Source organism: Mandrillus leucophaeus, unplaced genomic scaffold (assembly GCF_000951045.1).
Source record: "Mandrillus leucophaeus isolate KB7577 unplaced genomic scaffold, Mleu.le_1.0 Scaffold100, whole genome shotgun sequence".
Classification (NCBI taxonomy): domain Eukaryota; kingdom Metazoa; phylum Chordata; class Mammalia; order Primates; family Cercopithecidae; genus Mandrillus; species Mandrillus leucophaeus.
Genome location: NW_012098099.1, coordinates 1,062,525 through 1,089,805, shown reverse-complemented (window position 1 = coordinate 1,089,805; position 27,281 = coordinate 1,062,525). Strand labels below are relative to the sequence as shown.

The 27,281-nt window shown below is 35.4% G+C and overlaps 1 protein-coding gene across 2 annotated transcripts in view; it reads left to right on the top strand.

Moving 5' to 3' along the window:
- The window catches only part of POU6F2 (POU class 6 homeobox 2), a 500,852-nt gene that overhangs the window by 25,780 nt on the left and 447,791 nt on the right, over positions 1–27,281 (top strand). For both annotated transcript variants that reach the window (XM_011972725.1, XM_011972721.1), the window contains exon 2: positions 3,032–3,142. In XM_011972725.1, coding sequence (XP_011828115.1) covers positions 3,125–3,142 — 18 coding nt within the window. In that variant the 5' untranslated portion in view covers positions 3,032–3,124. The remainder of the gene's footprint in view (positions 1–3,031; positions 3,143–27,281) is intronic.

Sequence of the window (27,281 nt, the reverse complement as noted above, 5' to 3'; positions counted from 1 at the left end):
AAAAAAAAAAAAAAGAAGGGAGTGATTAAGCATATTAAATCCACAAATCATGTGACATTAAAATTGTTTTCAAAGCAATTGACCTGGGTATATGCTTATGATATAATGTGTAATGTTAAGTGAAAAAAAGATTAGCTTATGTAGTATTGTTCTAAGTATGTAAATTTTAAAAGTGTAGAAAAAAAGACCATAAATAAATAACCAAACTTATGGCAGTGATAATTTTTAGGTTTGGGGAATCATGTTTTTTTTTTTAACTTTTCAACGAATAGACATTCCATTTAAAATGAGATATACATATAAATGTTTATCTTTTTTCAAAGAATCAGAATAAAATCTCTGATAACAATTCATTTTGATGTTTTGGTAATAATTGGGAAGGCCTAGAACATATTCCTTTTCACTGTGTTCATCCAGTGCCTTAAGGAAACAAATAACGAATATGAGCCTTGAATTTCTTGGACACTTCTTATATACAGTTTAAACTTCACAGAAATATTTTTAAAAATCTCAAGCTTTAGGGAGATGGATTATAAAAGCAGCTATAGCTTGGACATATTATTGTCAATATGAGTATTCGGCACATTTGATTATCAACATAGTCAACTCTACTCAGTTGATCAGGATCGTTCAATCAGATCGATAGACAATGGAGATTTTCCTGTTTCCTTGCATTCTGGACATTTTGAATGAGAATTGGTTCCACTAAATTGGTGCCTCTGTTAAGCTCCAGGACAAGCCCAGTGAATGAGCTGACTCAATTGTTTAGGCATCTTTGGACCTCTGAGTTAGGGGAAGAAAACTGTGGACTAGCAGTGCCTGTGCAGAGGAGGCCCTCAATAAATAAATGATGGCCACCTAAAGCACATTTGGTCTTGTCCACACTTCATCCCACAGTTTAACCTGGAAAGATGGTACTTTATGTATGTATATTATTTACATGAATGATACTTTACTGGGGCTAAAAAGTAAAATAGGAGGAGTAGTTGTATTAACAGTAATAAAAAATACACTGAAAATCAGGGCTGCCAATTATTGGTGCACCTGCTGTGCTCCAGGCCCTGAAAGAGATGCTGGCATTTGTCTTCTCGTTAATCAGTGATGCCGCCCTGATTTGCTACAGGACTTGCCCTTTCTTGAGGATTCTAACATGTAAAAAGACACAATAGCCAGGCTCTCAGCACATATGGTGTCTAATGCCCTTCAACCCTTTCCACCTCTTGTTTTTGGTCTGTACCCTGATGGTTTTCCATCTCTGTCTGTGGCAGATGAGATTCAAGGTGAGAGAAAGAACAAACCCTATAAGGTAATTCTGTCACTCACCTCATCTTCATAATCTTCCCTGAGCTTCCTCTGCTGCTCACCCTGGTATTGATCGTGTCACTGGCTATAGCAGACCAAGGCAGGGGGCTGCAAACCTTTCCGCGCAACCCTCGCCAGTGCGCCTGTTTCAGCTCCAAGAAGAAAAGCCTGCTGTGAAAACAATCAGTGCATTTGCTTTAGATCTAAGTGATTCCAACTAGGTCGATGCTTCATGCTGATGTGTTGAAAACATTTAAAAAATTTCTCAGAGTTTGATTTCCACGGGAACATTGTGGCATGTGTCTCAGTGTCTGCAGTTGTTATTTTTCACGAACGCAGCTGACAACTGCTTCCTGCCACAGCACACAAAAGCAGTAGGAAAACGGAGGCTTTTGTCTGGATGGATATTTACTATAAATGCTTTTTGGGGAAAGGGAGAAACCGCTGTGTGTGTGTGTGTGTGTGTGTGTGTGTGTGTGTGTTGTGTGTTGTGTGTTTGCGCGCACATGCGTGCATGCCCGCGTGCTCGTGTATGTAGGTTGGGTTGATAGCCACATGCTATCTTGACCTGCCGTCAAAAAGATTCTTGTTTCTGTTTTCATTTTTGTTTTTTTACTCCTGAAGTGAATATGATCCAATGTTGATAGGGTATAAATGCAAGAGAATGAACTACCCTCTGGTTTGGGTTTGAGTTTTGAGATTTCCTTTGTTTTGGCACTGACTTTCCTACACAAATCATTCATGATAATACTAAGAGTTGCTTTATCTTTTAAAGGATCTAACAGATCTCTGCAAGTTTATGTCTATATCCAGAAACAATTGGACCTTTTCATCACACTGTGGCATGCAGCAGTAAAATGGACATTATGAAAGGGAGCTATCCTCACACAAATTCATATGTGTTTAATCTCTGATAGAAATCTGGGATAATATTTAATTGTAGAATCTAAGATAACAAGTTTTCCACCTGAAAAGTAATCTCCCTAAAGAAAAGGAACACTGCCAGCATATATGTGGTGTATTGTGGTATTGGGGGGACACGAGAAGGGGTAACGGGCCCAGCCTAAAAGTGTTGGAGTCAGGGACATGGACAAGCATCTTACACCTGATCACATTTTTAAGTCCCCATTCTAGTTATTAATAATAGAGTTGGGTCGGGTGCAGTGGCTCACACCTGTAATCCCAGCACTTTGGGAGGCTGAGGCAGGCGGGTCACCTGAGGTCAGGAGTTCGAGACCAGCCTGGCCAACATGGTGACACCCCATCTCTACTAAAAATACAAAAATTAGCCAGGTGTGGTGGCATGCACCTGTAATCCCAGCTACTCGGGAGGGTGAGGCAGGAGAATTGCTTGAACCTGGGAGGCGGAGGTTGCAGTGAGCCAAGATCGTGCCACTGCACTCCAGCCTGGGTGACAGAGTAAGACTCAGTCTAAAAAAAAAAAAAAAAAAAAAATAGAGTCTAGGATTTGTTTCAAAAATATAGAACAATGTACCTACAATCCACACCTTCAAAATTACTTCTTTATTTAGAGATAAAGTTAGAGGGCTGACATTGGGGCTTCTTATTTTCCCATGTAGCTCCATGGGAGATCTATGGCTAAGTCAAAGTCAGAGCCTAGGTGTTCAGTGTTCTATCTGCCAAGTCTTGTAAAAAGTATGTGTGTCATTTCAGCTGAGTTTTCTTTACAATGTCATCATTTAAATAAAATGTTGGGGTTTTCTTCTAGGCATGAACTCTCTTGGGTTGTGTTACCCTGTTTGCTGTTTACTGTCAAGATGCTGAAAGAATGTTCTTATAATGATCCAAGAGGAAGTGGCAAATGAGTGCTCTTCTTCAGGTATTTTGTTGATTTTTCAGAATGCCTACCAATAGGAAATTTCCGCAAAACTACAATCTGTGAGTTTATTGTATAAAATTGGAGGGAAATCATTGTCATGTTTCCTTTTGTCAAATGAGTGAGATTCCCTTTTGTTCTGATATGCTGCTTCTCCAAAAGGTTAGATTTATTTTATGCTAGAAGTATTCCTTAATTCATAAGCTGTATCCATGGGTGGTATTACGGTTTGTTTTACTGAACACCTACATTGAATATATATCTCTCTCCTTACTGTTTACATACTTGACCATTAGAGTTTATATTCTAAATACAAGCTTCACATAAATAATCTTTTATGGAATTTTATTTGCTATTTTTTTATATTCCATTTAAAAAAATAAGACAGATGTGGCTTTTATGGGAAAAGATACTCTAGATTTTTGAGTATTACTTTACACTTCTATTTCGAGATGTCTGTAATTAGGAGGCTTAAAGTATTTTGGGGGAATGTTGGGTCAGTAACACTCACAGTTTCCTTATGAAGAAAGTGGGAAGAAAATTTCAATGGAATGTATTCTGTCTTAAAGGCACAGAAAACTTGAAAGGAGACCTAGGTCATTGCTGATGGGTCTAGGAACAGAATTTATCTCCAGTTTTCTAATTGCTTCTTTTAAAATTAGATACGTACTTTTAAAAAATGGGGCAACCATTCAGAATGTCTTGGTCTGTAGAGTTTTAGACTTTTAGAATGCTGGGGATAATAGAATCAATTGATTCTGCCATGATAATGATACTTTGCAGTGTTCCATAGCATAAAGAAGGCAACATTTATATTAAACATGGTCCCTTCCTTTCTATTAGTAGCATTTGTCTATAAACACCAAGAGAGTGGAGCTGCTGTAAGTCGAGTGGAGGAAATAGTTGTAATATGTCATCTTTCCAATGTCATTTCATTCATTTAAAAAATGAACTCCTTGGGTGTGCTGTAGAAACACTATTTGTACTTTAAATGTACTATCGAGAGCCCTATTTGTAAAGAATTTATGCACTTAATGTATGTACTCAGCTTGTCAGGTTACTTTGTTTCCAGATTTTTTCCCCTCAGAGCAATGAGAGAGTCCTCATGAGTTGCAAAAAGAAAAACCATAGGCTTATAATAAGCTTATACTGGCTCATGTGTGAAGCTTAGCCTACTATAGATTTTCCAGAAAATCAAATATGGATGTGGCGGAAATATCTTTTCTGGCTAGGAGAAGCGACTCATTATGAGACAGTTAACTGTACATCTCTTGGGAGTGTCTTTAAGTAGTTGCTTAAAAGCCAATGTTTAGCAGTAGAACCTTCAGAGAGGCATAACCCAATGCTGGCAGTGCACGAAAGCGGCTTTACATGAACATTTCCCACAGGAGATTGTTTCAGACAGGGTGTGGAAATGGCAGGTGAATGAAGGTCTCTTCCAGCTAACTGGAAAAGCACGTTTTCAGGAGAGTGGAAGCTATAACTATAAAAATGAAGGTGAACATACTGAAAAAGAAGTGGATAAAATTAATTTTACAGAAACGATAACATGTTAGATGTTGTTTAGCAACTTTTAATGTTAAATCTTTCTCCAATGCCTTGGGTAATACAAAGACAAGTTTTATGAACATCTATGTGCAAGGCAAGTCTTAATTCACCTGATAAATCCTTGTGAAATATGTGTGGAATCTTATGGATTCAGAAAAAAACTGAATTTTTTTTCATTCTGTATCAGTTTATCTTTTTTCTTTTGTCACCTCCACATGTTGCTATTGCTTAGACCCGGGAAGAAAACTGCAAGATTTTTTTTTCTCTCTTTTCTCCCTGCAAGATTTCCTCCTAACTTCAAAGGTCCTGTGGATCATTCTCTCACAAATGTTGGAGAGCTCTTTTTCACAGTTGGCTATACAAATACATCCTGGTTTAATAAATGATGGAGCCTCCTACTGCTTAGTTTCCTTTTGTCAAAAGTGGAACTGTTTCCGCGAAGCTGTGGCTTCCTTCTTGCTACTGCTATTGACTCTTCTTTTCAATTAGTTGGAGTCAAGAGCCTTTGGGCAGAAGGATGGTACACCATAGATGATCGTCTTCCTCCTTGTGGTCTCCATTCAGATGACCACTGAGAATATTTAGCATCTTGCTTATGAATTTAAAAAAAATATGTCAGTAACTCTGTCAGAATATTCTGTTTTGTTCAGGAGCAGAATTTTTAAAATATATCAATGCCTAATAATTTGTTATTCTTAGAATTGATTTCCTTTTTTTAAAATATGATGACTATTAATGGTACCTGTAGGTTTGATTTTATGTACATATTATATATCTATATTATATATAGATATATATTACATATAGATATATAATATCTATATTCTATATAGATGTGTAATCTATATTATACACAGATATCTATATATATATCTATATTATATATTATATATCTCTATACTATATCTATATTATATATAGATAAATAATACATCTATTTTATATATAGGTATGTATGATTACCTATATATAATGCAGTATATACTGATTACCTATATACAATACAATGTATACTATATAATAACAAATATTTATTGAATCTCCACTGTGAGCCAAGCAGGATTCTAGTAATGTGGGATATGATATAGTAATTCCAATTCATTGGTTTAATATGATTTATTAAGTGCAGGATCTATGTGTTTGATCACTAAGCTAGGACATGGGACAGAAAGGAAGACACAGTTTCTGCTCCAAAAAGCTCATAGTCCCATGACAGAGAAAAAACAAGATGGTAAACTAAAAGTTGTAAAATCATGTAAGCACTGGAGCATTTTAAAAAAGTTAAAAACAATATAGTCCCCCCCACCTTACAGTTCAGTAGAAAAGACTTTAGCTAACCAAAGTCAAATATTTATATTTACATAAATGTAAAACAGTGGTAAGTGTTACCATGGGGAGGTGAATGGTATGAAAGCTCATCACAGGAGACTTTGACCTAATCAGGGAAATCATCAGTGAGTATATCAGGGAGGTAAGATTGAAGGAGGAGCTGGAGTTGTGTAGGTCAAGACAGCGCTAAGCGTGCTTTCTGCAGATGGAACAGTGCATGCATAGTCCCTGCAGCTGAAATGAATGTGGCATGTCCAGTTTAAGGGACTTGAAGAAAGCCGACAGCCACTGTGGCAGAGCACAGAGAGCAAGAAGAGTGTAAAGGTAAGCCAGACTGTGGAGACCTTACTGAAAATTTGGTTTGATCAAGGGAGCTCTAGGGAACCAGTGAATGTCATAATGCCTTTGGGTGGGGAAGGCTGGAGATGTTGCTCTGAGATGATCCTGTGTGTATAAGGTTTTACAACTTTTATTTTACCATGTTGTTTTTTCTCCCTTATGTAACCACGAGTTCCTTTGGGCAAGAACTATGTCCTCTTCCCTATCCCATGGCCTCGCTTAGTGCCTAACACATGGATGCTGTACCCAATAAATACATACTAAATCAATGATTTGATATCATTTACTTATTCTTCTTGACTTTCCTTTAGCTATTAGTAAATACAGTTTTACATAACAATGAGCAAAATGTGCACACTGGGCTGCGTGTGAACATGTTATGGAGATTTGTTAGTGATTTTTGTAATCTGTCTGGGATCTGTTTACTTTGTACTGCTAAATCTAATTCTACTGCTAAATCACCATCTTCAGTTGCTGTTATTGTTATGTGTATTATCACAATATTCTTTTAACTGTTCTCCTTTGTTTGCCCATTACCTATTGTCAGCCCAGCAACCATCTTATGATAACGTAAAGCAGATTACTGTAGCCCTGGCTGGAAGGCATCAGGAGGTCCCCATATCACCCAGAGTAGGAGTCACTGTCCTTAGAGCTGCTTCTAAGACCCTCCATGATCTTCCCCACCTCCCTACCTCTCCTACCTCATTTACTACACGCCCCCTTATCCACCCTGGGGTAGCCATACCGGGCATTCCTGCAGTTCCTCAAACATTCCAAGCATGCTTTCATCTCAGAGGCTTTGAATTTTGTTTTCTAACTCAAATATTTGCATGACTCCTTTATATAAAACATTCCAAAATTTTTATTAAGCTCATTCCTAGATCGTGCATGCGTGCGTGTGTGTGTGTGTGTGTGTGTGTGATTTGAGTGGATTTTTTTCAGAATTATCCTATTCATTTTATTAATGTATTGATTCTTCTGCATTTTCATCACATTATCTGCAAATAATGTTAATTTGTATTATTTTCCTAGTAGTTATACCTCATTTCTTTTTCTGGCCTTGCTGTATTGGCTAACATTCTCACGTCAAATATAGCACACTTACGGTGATAGCAGGCATCTTTGTTGTCTTTCTAGCCTATTGAAAAGTCCTTGGGATTTGTGTTTAATACAGAATTTGCCTGAACTCTTTTAGTTGCAAATGACAGAAAGCCAGATCAATCAATGGTAATGGCTCACAGAAGTCTAGGGATAGAACTGTCTGCAGGTAGAAGTGATTTTTGATGTTCAAAACTTCTATCAGGGCCATATCTCTATGTCTCCATCTCTCACCATTATTTTCCTTTGTATCCAAACATTCTCAGAAATGCTCTCTCCATGAAGTAGGAAGTAGAGAATGATTCTGATTGGTTTGCAGAGTGTACAAGCCCACCCTTTAGTTTCTGTGTCAGGTGTGAGGATTGGTTGTGCCGGAAGCAGTGACCTGAACTTATTTGGTGACAAAACCTCACCTGAACTGACATGAAGTAAACCATTTACTTTTTTTTTTTTTTGGTGCAGAGATATTAATCAGCTTAATAGTCCAGAATGTGCTGGGAGTATTAGTTAATATGTAATCTAAGTACTTCATTACCATTATACAATTTATAAAATTCTGAGTTCTCATTTATGTCTTGCTCCAGTGGAATCACATAGGGGATTGTGAGCCAGTATAATTAAATTTTCCTTATGTATCTATAAATTAAATCTAAAAATTTTAAAAATCCAATATTTGAAATAATCACTATGAAACAAAATAGAGTAATTCATAAGTTAAGACGTATAACCTTGTATCATGAAAGCAGTGCCACTAAAAGTGGAAATACAATGAGTAAAAGTTGGAAGTGGGAGAGAATGGAGCAGAGCATTTTTCCCTTTACATATTTTAATATAGTTTCCCCTTTTCATGAAGAAGATTCAGTTCTTTTACCTAGAAACTTACTACCTAGAATTCATTTGCTTCTTGGAAACACTCCTGATTTCCCTGCCTCCTTCTTGTATTGCAGCCCTGGTTTTGCAGGACGATTGCATGGCCATCTTCTTGGAATTTCCTTTCATTTTGTAGCCTTATTTGGTCCATGGTTTCTTAAACCTCATATTTTCCTCATTCCTACATCCCATTTTTGTTTGGGGGCATCCTCAATTAATTCTTTAAGAACAAATCTGTAGATGGTAAATTTTATAAGTCCCCACATGCCTGCAAATGACTTTATTTTGTCTTTACTCTTGATTGATAGCTAGAATTTTAGATTCAAAATAATTCTCTCAGAACTTTTAAAGGCTCTGATGTTTTCTGGCATCCAACATTGCTTATGAAATGTCTGAAACCAATTTGGTCTTTCTTCCTTTGAAGATAAACATTGTAATCTCTTTGGAAGTTTTCAGGATCTTCTTTAGAATCCTTGTGTTCTGAAATTTTATAAGAATGTTCTTAGATTTTTTTTCCTCCATTTTTTTCTGCTCAATACCATATGGAATCCTTCAAAATGAAGACTTACAGTATTCTATTTGTAGGTTTGTTTAAGCTTTGGGTAATTTCATTCATTATTCCTTTGATAAATTGCTCACATTCCTTTTCTTAGCTACCTCTTTCTAGAACTACTAGGAGACAGATGTTGGCCTTCCTGCATTGATTGTGCTGAAATCTTTCACATTTTCTTTCTTTTTTTTTTTTTATGATTCTGGAAAGTTTCCTTGACTTTTCCATGTAGTGTTTTATCAATCTTTCAAATGTCAATAATTACATTTTGAATTTTCAAAAACCTTTGTTCCTTTTATCACTGCAACCCGTTCTTGTTTTGTGGATATTTTGTCAAATGTTCTTCACAACACCAATTAAAATTATTTTATGATTCCCTTCTCTTCCCTGAATTATTTCTGTTTTCTCCAGCATCAGGGAATCAATGTGTTCCTTTTGATTCTTTTGGGGTTTTGTTAACATTTTCCTCAGAATCTGGTAACTGTTGGTTGTCCATTTATACGCATGAACGAATAAGTAAGATAATGCAGCCATCATGGATTTCCTTCGCAGCTTGAGTATGTCAGGCTTCATTCTAGGAAGTGTGGAACCAGGAGCAAGTGAGCAGGTTGGGTGCATCCTCCCAGACCCCCCAAAAAAGGTAGCTCCCAATCTGGGGTCTTATCTTTCATTCTAGAAGCCAGTGCTTTGGGCAGGCCCTGATAAAATAATGTCTTCTCTTTATAATGTTGCATGATGAGATATTTAGGAGGGTCCAGGAAGGGATAAGTCATGTTCATCTATTCAAGATACTCAAATATCTACTTCAAGATATTGTTACCCAATAGTTGTATCACTCATATTTCTTTCTCAGTCCACCACTGATGTGATTTCTTTCCTTTCCAAGGTTCATGCAGAAGTATTTATTTCCAGAATTACAGCATTGAGGACAGAGTGTGGGCTAACTGGTATTTCTTTTTGGTGGATGTTTTGAGATGGTCATTGCAGTCTCATCCATGAGTCCTTTTCATTACTTTACATGCAAATTTGAAAAGAATATGTATTTTACATCTGTAAGTTACAATGTTTCCTCTTTTACTCTTTCTCCTCAATAAATCAAACTCCTTAATTGTGCTATTCAGCTACTCTCTATTTTTTATCTACTTGATCTGTCACACTCTGAAAGAGGTGTTATTGCTCTTAAGATTGCAGTTTCTGCCAATTTCTCATCGTATTTCTAAAAGTTCTTTGCCTAATGTATTTCTAGGTTAGATTTTTTTTTTTTAATGTACAAAGTTTTTGACATATCTGTTTGGCAGAATGTACCTTTTATAAAAATGAAATATCCCATTTAATGCATTTTGCTTGAGCTATACTTTGATAGTAATATTGCCACTTGCTTTCCTTCTGTTTCCATTTGCCTATCATATCTTCAAGTATTTTCAACTTTTCCTTATCATTTTATTTAAAATGTTCTTTTAAACAGTCTCTGCCTGGGTTTTGTTTTGCTTCTCTTAACTCAATTTTGGATCCATTGTCTTTTAATGGAGAAATGTAATTCCTTCTTTTTATTATGTTAATTGATTTGCTTGCTCTTGGTCTTATTTTTACCATTAAAACATATTTTAATTGATGAATAAATATTATACATTTATGCGGTACAATGTAATGTTTGGTATATGATTACATTGTGGAATGATTAAAATCTTATCTATTTCAATTTATGTTATGTGTTTACTTTCTTTTCTATCTTCTTTGGAATGATCAGTTTTTATTCTTACTGCTCTGAAAGTTTTACGTGTTATTTCTTTCCTACTAGCAGATAATATTAATTTTTGTAGCAAACATACTTGACCAATATTTTTTTCTGACGGCAAGATCTAAACTCTATTTATAGCCTTTCTCCATAACCCCAGACTAAGATAAGCATTTAGTATTTATTTACTCCACCCCATTTGCCGTATTTTATTGAAAGTATGTGAAATGTTAGTTCCATATGTATTAAAAAATAAAATTATTTACTTTTTCTTTCAAGAATTCTTTCTTTGTAATTGATCTAAGTTTTAAAACCATATTGTTAACAATTTTTTGGGCTTAATACTCATTTTACTATTTTTCTCCAAAAATGTTTCATGTATATTACAAATTCCCTCTATTCTATTATAGTTATGTTGATTTACATCTTTTTAAAATAATTTTACAAAAGGCACATAGATATCATATTAATTCAATCCTTGCATTTTAAAACCTATAAAAAATGATGATTTACATGGGAATAAAATTCCAGGGAATTAGTTCATCTTGCTTAAGATTTCTAGAAATTGTACTTCATTCCTTAATGTTTGTTTAGAAACTCTTGTCTTTTGTATTGGTTCCTAAAATCTGATTCTGCTAGCCCACAGTTTTAGCATTTTTCTTTGAGGATAATATTTTTCTCCTTTTTTACTACACATATTTAGAATTTTATCTTTATTCTTGGAATCCAGAAATTTGTCAGGATATGTCAAGGGATAGGCCTTAAGAAATAATCTTATCTGGCTCTTAGGGAGACTTTAGGATATGGAGACTTGTGACTTTCTTCAGCTCAGGGAAGATATCTTTTATTATATCTCTGATGAATGCTTTCCTTCCTTCTTCTCTTTTCTTTTATGATATCCACTATTTGTTATTTTCTGCATTCTTCTCTCTGGCCTAGTTCACTAGTTTGTCTTATTTCTCATTTGTCAGTTGCTCATTTTTCATACCTGGCTGCTCTTTTTTTGGATAAAATGCCTTCTCAAAATTCACTAAAATGAAACATATATATATATGCTTATTTAATTTTCTTCAGTTTCCTATATTTACTTTTTTCTGTAGGTGTTATTAATTCTGATTGCTCGACCTGATTATCCCCCACCCATCATTTTTTGCAGTAAAACACACAGATGTGCACTTCAATCAGTTTTGACACATGTGTGCACCTGTGTAACAGCTACTCTAGCCAAAACATGGGACACTCTCAAGGACACAGAAAGCTCCCTAGTGCCTCGGAAGCAACCACTTTTTAAATTTTGTCATCATAATTTCTATTTACCTGTTCTAAAGCTTCATGTAAGTAGAATCATACAATATATATTCTTTTATGCCTTCATTCTTCACTCAGTGTAACATCTATGAAATTCATTATGTTTTCACATGTATTGGGACCTTTTCCCCCCTTTTCCATCTTTTTTCTTTTTTGCTGGAGAGATAAGCCACCATGTACATTCATTCATCTCTTGGACATTTGAGTTATTTCCAGTTCTGAGCTATTATGAATAAGCTGCTATGAACATTCTTTCGCATGGACATATGGTTTCATTTCTTTGGAGTAAATATCAAGAGTAGAGTTGCTAAGTGGCAGAGTAGGTATACGTCTGACATTATAAGAAACTGTCAGTTTTCTAAGCAGTTGTACATTTTACACACTCAACAGCAGTGTGTGAGAGTCTGCCTGCTCCATATCTTCACCAACACTTAGTATGGTCAGTGTTTTTTATCTTTAATCATTCTCATAGGTGGGTAGTGGTATTTCATTGTGGCTTTATGTTGCATTTCCTTGATGACTAATGATGTTGAGCACTTTTTCATATATTCATTGATCCTTTGTATATCTGCGTTTTAAAAGTATTATTCAAATCTTTTGCCTAGTTTTAAATTAGTTTTTAAAAAATAATTGTTTTTCAGGAGTTTACAAATACTTATACTAGCCTTTATTGGTTGTATGTATTGCGGATATTTTTTTACCAGTCTTTAGCTTGCCTTTCCAGTTTCTAAACAAAGGCTTTTAAAAGAAGAAATTTTAATTTTGATAACATTCATATGCTGTATTTTTCTTTTGTTGTTTGTGCTTTCAGTATCTTGGCTAAGATGCTTCCCCACTCGCTCAGTGAACATGTGGCAATGTCTGCAATGTCTGGAGACATTTTTGTTTGCCACAACTTGGAGAGAGAAGACTAGGACCTAGTGGGTAGAGGCCAAGAATACTTCTAAGCATCCTGTAATGTACAGGACAGTCTCCCTACAATGTAGAATTATCCAGCCCCAAATGTCAACAGAGTCGTGGTTGAGAAATCCTGATTTAGAGTGATACACAAATGTCCAAATACATTTTCCATTTTTCTCGTTGAAGTGTTCTTATTAGAAAAGTATTTCCATCTAATTTATACATTTATAAAATCTTATGTCCTCTTATGTCACATTATGGCTACTGCTTATTGAACACTTAACTATGATACAGGCTGCATTTTATATATTTTCTGTATTATTCCACTTAAGTCTGAGAAGTAGGTATTCTTTGCACTTTACAAATGGAAAAACTGAAGCCAGAAAGGAAAAAGGCCCAATGGTTGATAAAAGAGCCAAGATTTCTGTTTAGGTCAGTGTGATAGTTTACTAAGACTAAAATTTCTTTTGAGTTTATTTTAATATAAAACTTTCGCATTATCGCTTAAATTACTTAATTTTACTTTTAATATAAAAATATTGATAGTTCCAGAGAAGATGGGCTCCATTTGTACTATGATGATGGAGTAACCTAGGTTAGAATGCAGGGCAGTAAGAAGATGGATATTTTCATCTCCTCTTGAGAAATTGCCAAACTGCATAACAGAAGTCCAGTGTCTCCTCTGATACTCAGGGATGAATTTAGGCAGTTGACTGCTTTTCCCTCTATTTTTATTTTTGTTTTCTATTTTACTGTCCAACTTTCTGATGATTGAAAGTGGTATCAAGTAGGTTTTGCTTAGGATTAATAAAAGACATAAGCAATTTTTCCCTGACAACACAGAAAACAATATAAGTAAACTACTTATGAAGATTATAGTGTACTCCCAGGGTGTTTTGAGCAATCTGAATGAGTAATAGGAAATACATTTGTATGCTTGAGACCTTTGAAGCTTCTTTCAAATACATTGGGTACCTTTGATATTGCAACTGGATATCCTTCCAGAAACCCTCCCCATTGCTGTACATCAAGCAGGTGTTCTTTAAAAACACTCACTAGGCTTCTGCCATCATCCAATCACACTGATGTTATGCAATGCTTCTGTAATGCAAATTAGGTTGTGGCACTGCAGTGCCCAAAACCCTACTGCCCACAAGGGCTTTTAAAAATCTGTGTCCAAGCATTAGGAGCACTGTGGTATGTCCTCAGGGATCTCCATGGAAAGGGAAGAAGGGCTGTTCCCTTTTGGTCCAAGGTCCTCTAATTCCAATCAGAGCAGCTCTGCTTTTCTGTCTTTTTACATTTTTGACTTTCAGTTTGAAGGAGTTCCTTGACTAAGAATTCTTGAAATATTTTGGGATGTGGGGCAACGTACAAACTTCTTAACATTGCAAAAACAACCCACTGTGAGTTGGCATTTTGCCAATGTTGCTAATCAAATCTCCTTCTCTTCCCCCATAAACATACACCTTGCGCTCCATCTATGAAAATGTACATTTCACTGAAATATTCTGCAGGTGCCTTATTATATTATACCTCCATTGCTTTGTACATTCTGGACTTTTTAAAATTTGCTTTTGCAATCCATGATATTCTTTTCTACCTGGGGTACAAGTATGCTCACATTTAAAAGAAAATGCCAATTTGTATTTCAGATGCATATACCAATTTATATTCCTACAAAGCAATATTTAGGAATCTCCATTGATCCACATACTCTCCAAGACTTGGTATAATCCAATTATTAAATTTTCCAAAACCAAGCTATGTAAAATTGTATCTCATTGTTCTCTAATGGGATTTCTGTGATTATTGAGGTTAATCATTTTTTTCATATATTTATTTGACATGCCCATTTTATCTCTGTGAAAAGCCTGTTCATGTCACATTTTCTATTTTTTTGCATATTACATATTCATTCTATATTCTGAATACCGGTCTATTGCCAGTTACCTTCATTCTAAAAATATTCTCCCTACTCATGTATTATGTTTTTACTTTCTTTATGGTGTCTTTTGATGGGCGGACATTTTTTAATTTTGATGCAGTTGAAGTTAATTTTAAAACTATTTCATGTTTGTTTCTCTTAGTATCTTGCTTATGAAATCTTAACCCATTTCAGCATTTTAAAAAAATACTCTTTTGTATTTTTAAAACATTTTAAAATATTGCTTTGCTCTCTTCATCACTACTGCTTCATAAAGGTCCTGATATCTGATAGGGCAAGTAACCTAAAAATCTAGTTGAAATTTTGTTTTGAATATCCTTATAACTTTTTTAAGTTATTTATTTATTTTTGTTGATATATATTAGATGTACCTTTATATCTTTTTAATAAATTTGGGAAGAATTAACATCTGTATGCTATTAAGAGTTCTAATCCATAATCATGATATATCTTCTCATTTTTATAGGTTTTCTTTAATATCTTTCTAAAATAGTTTATACCTATACATAGAAAATTTGTATAGTTCTCTTTGTACAGATATTTTTCAGGCTTATTCCTACGTAACTTGGAATATTGTAAAATTTCTTCCTTGTTTTGAAAAGAGAGTCTTATTCTGCCACACAGGCTATAGTGTACTAGTACAATCACAATTCATTGCCGCCTCAACTCCCAGGCTCAAGCAATCCTCCCACCTCAGCCTCCTGAGTAGCTGGAACTACAGGCAAAAGCCACCAGGCCTGGCTATAAAAAAAAAAAAAAAAAAAAAAGTGTAGAGTCTCACTGTGTTGCCCAGACTGGTCTAGAACTCCTGGGCTCAAAGGGTCTGCCTGCCTCTGCTTTCGAAAGTGCTGGGATTATAGGTACGAGCCCCTGCAACTGGCTAGATTTTCTTTTTAACACAAATTTTTCAACTTTTCGTATTATTATTATTAAAATAGTTTTTAAAATTATCATCGCTAGTACATAAAATTGATTTTTTATGTATTGATCATATACCAGCCATCTTGCCAAATTTTCTAACATTTTGTTTTATATTCTTTTGGTTTTTCTATGGAGATAATTACGTGATCTGAAAAATAACATTTTTTATTTTTCTTTCCTATCGTTGGTACTTTTACTTTTGTCTCCTATTACAGTGGCTCAGATATTGAATCCAATATTTAATAAAAGTAGTGATAGTGAGGTTAAGCATATTTGACTTGCCCCTCATTTTAAAGGTACTTGTCATTTTTCATTATCAAAAATAACATTTCTGGGAGGAGGCGGTGGATGATGAGAAATTATGTAATGGATCCAATATATGTTATTTGGGTGATGGATACCCTAAAAGCCCTGACTTCACAACACTATGCAATCTACCCGTGTAACAAAATTATACTTGTGTCCCATAAAATGTATACAAATAAAATAAAAAGAAAGAACAATTATGTTTTATGTAAGTTTGTTATAGAATTCCTTTAAAATGGTAAGGATATTCTATTCCTAGTTTGTTGAAAATTTTATCTTATGTTTTATAATTGTCATGAAATTTTTATCAAATGCTTTTACTGTATACATTAAAATGATCACATAATTGTTCATCTTTACATTTAATATATTAAATGGCATTTATAGATTTGAAAATATTAAGCCACTCTTACATTTCCGGGATAAAAGTGACTTGGTCATGATGTATTATCATTTTTATATACACTACTAGATTCTGCTTGCTAATAGGACCTTTTGCATCTTTGCTCATGAATGACATTAGCCTGGAAGTGTCTTTTTTTCTGTTTCCTAGTCTGGTTTGGCATGAAGGTTTTATTGACTTCATAGCTTAGGGGAAGTATTTCTTCTTTATTCTTTAAAAGACTTTTTAAAAATTAAAATTTCTTTTTGAAAGTTTCACTTGTAGAATCACCTGAGTCAATGTGTGGTGTGTGTGTTTGTATGTGAAGTCCTAAAATCATGCATTAAATGTATATAATAATGAAGAGAGATGTTCATGTATTCTATCCCTTTCTGCGTTTTTTGGAAAAGTTTGATTTTCTAGGAAATTGCCCATTTTTATCAATATTTTGCATTCAGTGGCATACATTTTTCAGTGAATTCTTTTATCTTTTCTGTATCTGTTTTATTGGTAGTTATATTTCCATTTCAGTTTTTCATACAGTTCACTTGGGCATCCTGTCTTTTTGTCTCGATCAGTCTTGCCTGAGATCTGATTATTTATTAGCTTTTTCAAAGGAGAAATTTTTGCTCATCTTCTGTATTGAACTTTCAAAAAATACAAAAAATATATATATATTCCATTGTCCAGATGTGCCACAGTTTAGCCATTCACCTACTGAAGGACAATCTGATGCTTCCAAGTTCTGGCAATTATGAATAAAGCTGCAATAAACATTAGTTTGTGTGCTGGTTGTGTGTACATACATTTTCAGCTCTTTGGGGGAAATACCAAGGAGTGTGACTGCTGGATCATATGAGAAGATTATGTTTAGTTTTTAAAGAAATGTCAGACTGTCTTCCAAAGGGACTGTACCATGTTGTTTTCCCACCAATACATGAGAGCACTGTTGCTTCATATCCTCCTGCTCTCCTCCAAAAAAAAAAAAAAAAAAAAAAAAAGAAAAAAAAAAAAAAAAAAAAAAAATGGAACTAAACTTTATTTTTTAGAAAAACATTTATTTATTTATTTATTTAGTTAGTTTTTGAGACAGAATCTTGCTCTGTCACCAGGCTGGAGTGCAGTGGCGTGATCTTGGCTCACTGCAACCTCTGCCTCGCGGTTTCAAGGGATTCTCCTTCCTCAGCCTCATGAGTAGCTGGGATTACAGGTGCCCGCCACCACGTCTGGCTAATTTTTGTATTTTTAGTAGAAACGTGGTTTCACCATCTTGGCCAGGCTGGTCTTGAACTCCTAACCTCGTGATCCACCCTCCTTGGCTTCCCAAAGTGCTGGGATTACAGGCGTGAGCCACCACGCCTGGCCAACTTTATTTTTATTAGCTCTTTCCTACTATATTTTAGTTCATTCTGTTGTTTTTATACTAACTGTTAAGATGGATGTTTAGCTCATTAATATACTGTTATATTGATTTTAGGAAAATTATCTGTAAGCCATTTTGTTGGAAGTTTAGGACAATTATTAGGATCAGAAAAAAAATTTTGATACTAATAATACTTTTCAAATTTGGAATCCAAATTAAAACAATATCAGTGAAAACATTTCATTTTAAGGTTCCATATGAATATGAATATGTAACAAAACACCTACTCTATACTTCTATCCATCAGTATTTTATTTATCCACCACCCTTCATTTCTCTTTCAAACCGTGGCTGACTTAATTCCCTCCTATCATTTAGGTTTCTTAGCATTGCACTTGCCAGCCAGGCACAGTGGCTCACACTTGTAATCCCAGCACTTTGGGAGGCCAAGGTGGGCATATTATTTGACAAGGAGTTCGAGAGCAACCTGGTCAACATGGCAAAACCCCGTCTCTAATAAAAATAAAAAAAAAAATTGCCAGGAGTGGTGGTGCGCATCTATAGTCCCAGCTACTCAGGAGGCTGAGTTGGGAGGATCTCATGAACTCGGGAGGTGGAGGCTGCAGTAAGCTGAGGTCATGCTACTGTACTCCAGCCAGGGCAACAGAGGGAGACTGCCTAAAAAATAAAAATAAAAAATAAAAAAATAAAGAATTGCACTTGCCTTATAATGTGTAAGGCTCAGAACTCCATGTGATTTACAAGCTCCGACTTGGAGAAATTTGAATTTTTATATGTCAATAGTTGTGTCCCATGAATCTGACTTGTGAATCAGGAAGGATGCTACTCATTATTTCTAGATCAATGGTCTCCTTTGGATGCTTAAAAGATGGCACCTTTCTCCAAAATGTTTACAGATACCCAGAGATCTTGTTTCATTTGATACCACGTAGACTTTCCTGTTGTATTCTGTTTACCAGTGGGCATTGGATGTTGGACTTTTTAGAAATTTGACCTTATTTCTTAGGACTTTTAACATTCTCTGGTCAGAAAACATCACAAAAACCAAATGGTGGGAGGGTCTATAATCATAGTGAGTCCTTCTTCATGCCAAAAGAAATTATAGCCACTCTCTTTTGTACCTCAAAAGAGAGCATTATTAGCATTATTCAATTAAAAAGAGGGAAAGGAGGTATTTAATAAAAATGTTTGCTTGCAGCCCCCATCCCTAATAAGATACTAGTGGATATAATTCCTATAATATATGTAGACATTCAGTTGAATGAGGTTTATACACATTAATCACACCTGTTTGCTACAATTTGCCATGCCAATTATCTTGTTTCCCTTCTTTGTCAAAGGATGTTGTACATGAAAATAGTGCATCCTGTGGAAGAGCTTTTTCTTCCCAAAGGAGCTATCCTATTGTGAATTCTGACATAAATGTGCATAAGTAGAGAGAAATGCAGATTTCAGCCTGCCATGCTGAGAATTTGCTTTGTTTGATCTGGGTATCGCAGGACACATGATGTTCAGCATGCTCTGAGGCCCCTGAAATACCTCGCTACCACACAGGCCATATTTTTTAATAACCACTTTAACACAGAGCAGGGGAAATCTCAGCCACACACAGCTCAGGATGCTATAACCAGAGAGCCTCCTGGGAGCAGTCGGTCCACTCCTCGGCTTGTTTTCTCGTGACACACATCTTCTGTCTAAATTCTTTAGTGAGGATTTTCAGGCCTCAGCGTGATGAGGAGCATGGACTCCGAAGCTTTGAAACAAATGGCGAATGTGTTAGTGGCCAGGGCTGGTAGTTACTCCCGTTCAGTGTCATCGAGTATATGTGATAAAACCAATGTCTAAAGATTTCCTTGGTCTCTGCCCAGGGCCCGAAAGAAATATTCCTTCAAGGACTATTAACATCACATGATTCTAAGCATATCACACCCCAGTGTTTTTAGGCATAAAGAGAATACACACTATATGCCAATGATCAGTTACCTAAAAACAACACATACATATTTGGCTGAGGAATACCAACAACACATCTTGTGGCTACCCGGCGAACTGATATAGTTAGGAACATATATGTGCGTTGGGTTATAATGACATTTTCTCGTATCACATCTATCAGGTTACAAGCAGCTAATAATTTTCTTTTGCTAGTCACAGCCAAACATTATAATGGCACATACCATAAATCAACATCAACATGGAACATTGCTTAGCAAATATAAATGTATGTGCATTGCAGAATGATCTGAGATTACAAAAATACATCAGAAGTCAAAAGTAGCTGGTGGAGAAACGCTATGTCTTTAGTTTATTGAGATTGTTTGGAGGATCCTAATGTACTGTCACTGAAAGAATAATTTTTCCTTTACAATCTACTTAGCAAAGATTTATCGATCCTTTCCCCCTTCATAGAGAATTACTGATCCATTTTAGAAAATCAGATTTTCACACCTTTCATGAGAATGTGCCCAGCGCAGTTCTCAGGGGACTGCCCGGGAAGTTGACTTTGACACACAGTCCCTTGAAACTTACACACCACAGCCTAGCGTCTCATCACTGATTTGTTGCACCAGGCAGTAAAATACTTTCATACATTTATAGAGAAATGATTGTACTGCAAGGACTTATTTTTCCACGCTAGTGGATGTATTCAGGATACCGTTATTTGTGTAAACAGCATTTTTCAGATGTGGTGCTTTTTCTTATTCTTTTCTTCCCTGTCTTCTCAGCTGTAATGTTATGAAGAGTAAGGTAAGATAAAAGTTGCTGAAAATCGTGCTGCAAAGCCATGGGATGCCGTAGAATTTTTCAGCGTGCGTAAATAACTTTCTTCAAGACGTACACGTCTGCTCTCCTCTCATTATGGGAGTAACCTAGGTAGCTAAGCAGCCGACATGTTATATTGAAGTATGCATCGTAATGAAGGTGATTTATTATAATTAAAACAGTGTGGAGAGGAGCTTTGTATTAGACCTATTGTTTCACAGAAGAGCTTCATAAAGAGCATTATGATTAGTTATGTATTTGGGTGAGGGATGTTGTTTACTGGGAGTTACGTGAGTATTAGTCAAAGTCTGAAGTTGCTTTTTGAGTTCTGCTGAACTGGGAGGAAAGAAACATTCAGTAAATGAAGAATTTTTATACTGGTAGGAGGAGAGTGTATATGTGTTTGCATGCAAGAGTAGGAGAGAGAGCGGGGAGGAAGATACAGAAGAAAATGACGTGCACCTGAAGTGTTCTCGGCAGGAGCAGTTCTAGAATACTTTATTACATATCTATGGAGACAATGGCATGGACTGTAAGTAGCTCCTGTCTCTTGATATAATAATGCACATAAAGTCGGGGTCAGATTGGGTTCGCTGTGGGCTTTGATGCTGCAGAAGGTCACTAGGGGAATCGATGGACCAAAATGAGTCCTGAGTTTCATGCAATCAATGCGATTTTTCTATTTAAAGTGGACACTGCTGGGTGTGAATCTTGAGCTTCAAATGTGGGTTGGATCAGCTTTTCAGGTCAAGAGTAGACTGCGTTGCAAATAGGTTGTTTATGATCATAATTGAGGTGATGTGTGAATGCACAATAGGAGAGGCAGTTTGCAAATGCTGCTTTTAAGTTTGGCGCCCTGTTATTTTGGCAGCCGCATTCACAGCCATTTGGTTGTGAGGGGATACCTGGTTCTCTGTTTATTCTGATATTTTTAATGAATCAAAAGTAAGGAAACTCTTTTAAAAATAGTTATTAAAAATAGAATATTTTAAAATCTTTTCTATATTCTGTCTATCCATCCATCTATCTATCTTCAGGTCTCTCTGATTGGAAGGTAGACAGAGGGATTCTCTAATATGTGTATATATGCACAGACACACACGTATGTATTATATATGTGTGTATATATATTTTTAAATAATTACACTTTTAAAAGTTTTTTTTAAAGTTTGCTCTAGTTGGAAAGTGAATGGAAGAGATTTTTGATTATCTGCAAAGCTAGAAGAGTTCAGATTTTGTGTTGATGCTTCAAGCTCTTACTCTGCAGGAGCAAGAAGATCCCTGTTTAAAAGGACAAATTATAAATGCAGTTTCCCCTCCAGAATAAAAGTTCTGGAGCTGCTGAAGGATCTTTTATGGGTTTCTCTTCATCATGTCACATTGCCACTGAGATATGCTGCATGTCATTTAGGGAAACATTACAGAGGGAAGGTACTGGCGTTTTCTGTTTGGAGGGGAAGGCGAGTAAAAAAAATGGGATTTATAAAAATATTCTAAGGAAGTCTATGAAGGACTCTTCTTTTGCTGTATGCCACAGGGGAACTGGCAGCCACAAAGACAAAAGTAACTGGCAGATTCTCTATTTCACTTAGGGTAAAACTTCACTTCTTCCTGCGAATCAGATTTCTAACCTACAGAGGAAAATAGCTGGATGAGATTCCCAGTTATTAAAGGGCCAGGAAGCTGGAGAAATTAAGGAATATTAACTTTCCACTAAGTTGAAACACATTTGCCACTGAATTGCTACTTGGTGCTTTTTTTTTTTTTCTGCACTCTAAAAGATAACATTGCTTCCTAGCTTTTAATTTAAACTTAATTTAATTTGAACTTTAAGAGTTTTAATTTAGTAAAAGAAGATGAGAGGAAATAAGTTGAAATCACCAGTGACCTGTGGCAGAAGGCCAAGTTCACACTCTCCGCCACAGGTCCTGGCAGCCTTTTGCATTCAAATAAACATTAAAAAAAAAAAAGAACAAATTGAGTATATTTGTAATAACGTAAGTCACAAGTACAGCTGTACAGAGATCTAAATTTATTTGCCCAAACTGGAAAAATGCTCCCCAAAGAATAAGAGGCGTGCGAGAGAGGAGAGGCGTGCTGAGAACAGGTGGAGCCTTTGCCTACAGGATACAGCTCATTCACAAGGAGTACAGGCTGTTTCTCTGTCTGTGATGTGAGTCTTTGTATGTAGAGCCCAGATGTAGTATTTTGGTTCACGTTATCATCCTTATCCCTGAGTCTTCACTTAATCATCTCTAGACTTTTGTGCAGCAGGAATGATTAGAGTTCTTAGCCAAACTATTTTGTGTTTATTTTATTGTAACAGTCCCCAAACAACTCAGAAATAAGCTACTGAAAATAGCATTTCAGAATATGTTTCCATTGGGTAGAACCTTCAATCTCAGGAATCAGAAACACGATGTAAACACCTGCAAAGTATGGAGAGAATGATTTAATTATAATTAATTATCAGGAATGATGCCATTTACATTTATTCTACATAAAACTAAATAGAAAATTTAATTTTTAAGGCAGGATGTTTTTTTCTTTGCTTTACCAGTGACTCTATAAGACACAAGCCATTTAAAAATGAGAGGAAGGGGAAGTTTCAAGTTTTCAGTTATGATTCTTAGTTTTCAGGGTAAGTCTGTGAAAGGAATAGAATGCTTAAGTTTTATCTGACATCGATTTTTAAAAAATCTTATGTCTTGTATTCCAAGAAGGAATACCTAGTAAATGGAAAAATACATTTTATGCATGTGAATTTATATGTCATTTTATATTTGACAATATTTTACATGAAATTTGAGCCTCTTATATTTATTATTCCATTTAATTCATAGTGTCCTAGTATGTTAACTTGTAGGCCTATGGTGAAATGAAAGAGTACCTCTTATTATTACGATGATTTTAAACCTTTATTTTAGGTTCAGGGGTATACGTACAGGTTTGTTATATAGGCAAATTGCGTGTCACGGGGGCTTTGTATACAGACTATTTCATCGCCCTGATATGAAGCATACTCTTATTGATCATGATTTTGAAATCTTTCTTACCTAACCCTCATTTGAAAAATGAATTTGAGAGACTCAGTTGCTGTTTAAAGACCCTGAGGCCTTTTGGGGAGGGTGAATTAAGACTTCCAGTGAGATTCTTCTTCCTACAAAATCACTTTTCCCTCAGATGAGGATACTAAGGTAATGGAAAAACCCTTAATCTCCAAAGCATCCCTGAATGTGCCACCCTGAAAATTAACCTCATTCATCCCTTTCCCCCACCTTCATTTTTTTTTCTTTTTTGAGACCTCAGAAAAATTGAGCACATAAATTAAAGTGTCCCCTTAGCTGCTCTAACTTATGCAACCAGCATTTACTCAGCAGCACCCTGGGTCTCAGAGACCTTGGCAACATCACAGGGGTCATATTTTTACCTAGACAAACTGCTCATGAGCCATGTTTTCAACATCTTAGACCAAAACTGGCTTTTCTTTGATTTCAGACCTGAAGGTTGTCTTCTATTTTGTCTTAATTTTTTTTTTTTTGAAAAGGCATTTATTGTGGCTATTCTGAGAAAAATCTCACTTTCTAGTAACGTTTGCTTTCTCCTTTGTGCCTCCAGCAGCATATTAGGCAAATAAAGAGATACAGGGTGTTACTCTGTATTTACATGTTTTCATTTTTTTATTTGGAGGCACCCTGCCCATACTTCCAGTACCACAGACCAAATCATGTTTGTTGATCTTTTTCAAAAACAGATCTAGTTCTGAGAAGAGGTGTTGGTTGATTTGCTCTTGGGAGAGGTCCTTTGCGCCATCACCCTGATTGTTTAGCAGTACTATCAGTGGAGGTTAGGATACCTTTCTAGTTTTCTGAAGGCCAAGGGTCAATAAAATATCCCCCCACCATTTACCACCCCATATTAGTTTAGGCAAACAAGAAATATGCAATAAGCTGTTTTCCAAAAATCTCTCCAAATTCAAATATGTAGTAGGTTTATTTTGATGGTCTTAAAGAAAGGGGTCCTCATTGGAAACAGGTAATCTACTCAAGGGACCAGTTGAATGAATGTGTGTCAGTCACAGACCTGTTGAAGCTGTATTTTAACTGAGCATTCAAAAATTAAGGAATAAAATGGTTTTCCAACTCTGGAGTTTCTCTCTTTTGTCATAGGATTGTTTCTTGCACTTGTAAGAACTGTCTGGAGGACTGACTCTGTCCCACCAAGATGAAGATACAAGATCACATTTTTTGGACATACCCTTTTCTTTGGTATACTATACTTTTTCATTGTTTATGTCACCTAGTTTTCATTATATATTAAAATTTGCATTTGTTTCAGGGGAAAATTAAGCTGACTATTTCTAAGGAATGTAAACACTCCTTTGAACATTTAAAGTCTCTATTTTTAATAGAAAATAGTAACTTTATTTTGCCTAGAATAAATGTATTTGAATCCCAAAATGTGTAAGTTAGTTTTAAGAAGATAACTGATAGCAAAGACCATTTCCCAAGCACCTGCCACAGCACACATACAAACAGCACTCAGATCTCTAAGAATTTAGCCTTAAGGCAATTTGAATCTTGGGGAAATATCTTCTCATTTTTCAATCTGGCTTGACTTTATTATAACCTTGGAATTAAGTGCAGTGTTTATTCTTTCTTGTGTATCCCTTTAAAAACCTCCTTAGTAATGATGCTAAACTGCTGAAACCCTTGCCTTATCATCCATACCCACTATAGTTCTTGCTGATATCTTAATTAACTCCTACATTCCTCTATTTAAATCTTGGCTAGTGTAGAATACGTCCCATTGGACGTAACAGTACCTGGGCTGACTTTAGTTGTTTCTTTGTGATTTGTCTCAGGCATATGAGAGAGCTTCTTCTTACCCCAGTCTCTCCTTCTGTCGACAGGGAATATTAGGTCACCACAGAGACAAAAGAAGTGGAAACTGTAGGTGTTTAATAATGAGGGAAGACAAAACTGCTTATGAAGTGCTCTTAGTTCCCAGGGAAGAGGTGATGTATAAATACATGGATTTAGGGCATGGATTCAAGCCAGTTTGAATTCACATAAGTTTTGTTGGACAATTGTATCACAATATTGACTCAAGTCCAGATTAGGGCCTCTAGGGTGTCCCTTTCTCTACTAATTTGTAGTTTATTGGTTCCAAGATTCCATTACTCTCTATCTGATTTTCTCAACATTTCTCTTGCTATTTTACCATGGTCAAAAGTTCTGTTTGGGAATGGCAGATATAAGAGGTTAGAGAGTGTTGGCATCACATTTAATTTCCTTCATTCTTGGAGACTCACTGTGTTCTCCATAATTTATTAAAAGAAAACGAATCAATAGTAAAAAAGGCTTATTAGTCAATTTCCATTGAAATCTGACTTTTTTTTGTCATCTATACCCACTCAGATGTCTACATCTTTAATTTTATGAAGTACAGATGAGCTCCTTTATGGATGCATCAACTAATTGCATTCACTTAAGGAAAAAAGAGAGACTATATTTTTTCTTTACTCCCTCACTATAGACACTCTCCATAATTGCAAAAAGAAAAGAAACATACAATAATGATCCCAAGTAATCCTAATTATTTCAATGGATATTGGAACTCTATCAATTACTTAAATAACTTAGGAATGGAGGTAATGTTGGATTAAGAACCATCAGCATGTGAGTTGATAGTCCCAAATAAAACAAATGGTTTGAGACACACATAATATCCTGGACTCTGGTCCTGAGATACTTCTGAATATAGTACCCGATGAAAGGTATGTCTACAAATTTGGATTTTCAGTTTTTGAGTAATGGGCAAGGGTTAGGTGGAGAGTGCATTTGGAAATCATACTGTGAAACCAGAAGTTTGATTGGGGATCAACTTGGTGCGATACCGGATTAGGTATAGAGCTCGATGCAATGACTTCAAATCTCTGGTGAATGCAGGTGTCTGGAATCCTGGGCTTAAGTGAGTTGTACTGAATTCCCTCACCTGCTTTTTATCAGCAGCTGTATTGACAAGATTTTCATTACTTCCTAAATGTCTGCACTGGCTTGCTGTATTTTTCCTGTTAAAATTTATATATATATATATATATGTATATAATATATATGTGGAATATATATAATATACATATATGTGTATAATCCCAGATTGAGTTAATCTGGATAACTACACTTTATTTCTATTGCAAGCTTTACAGGGCCAATAATTTTCTTGCATGTAAAATAATGCATAGATAGTAAAATGTGCAAAAAATGCATTAATACTGCCATAAAAATCTACCTATATATTTTTAGAAAATCGGAGACATACAATTTCATTACGTAGAATTAACCTGAATTACATTTAATATAATGTAGTTATCCTCTCTTTAAGACATATTTTGTGATCTTACCTTTAACCAGTAATTAATGCCACTTCTAAGATAATAAACAACATTTTTTCCTAAGGAAATAGTTAGAAATGTAATGAAAATTTTCTGTACAGTTAGCAAATTACCCATAAAATGTAAACTTGGTTTTAAGAAAACCCAAAGCTATGTTTTCCAGAAAAACACAACTGGAAAAAAATGCAGAAAGTAGTAACAGTGGTTATCCTGAAATAGAATTCTGGGTAAATTTAATTTTCTCCCTTGTTCTTTTTTATGTTTTGTATTTTTCCTATAGTAATCATGTATTACTTTTGTAATGACAGAATATTTAAATCATAATTTAAGAAAACTATTCAAGCAAGAATCTTCAATGAAAAAAATT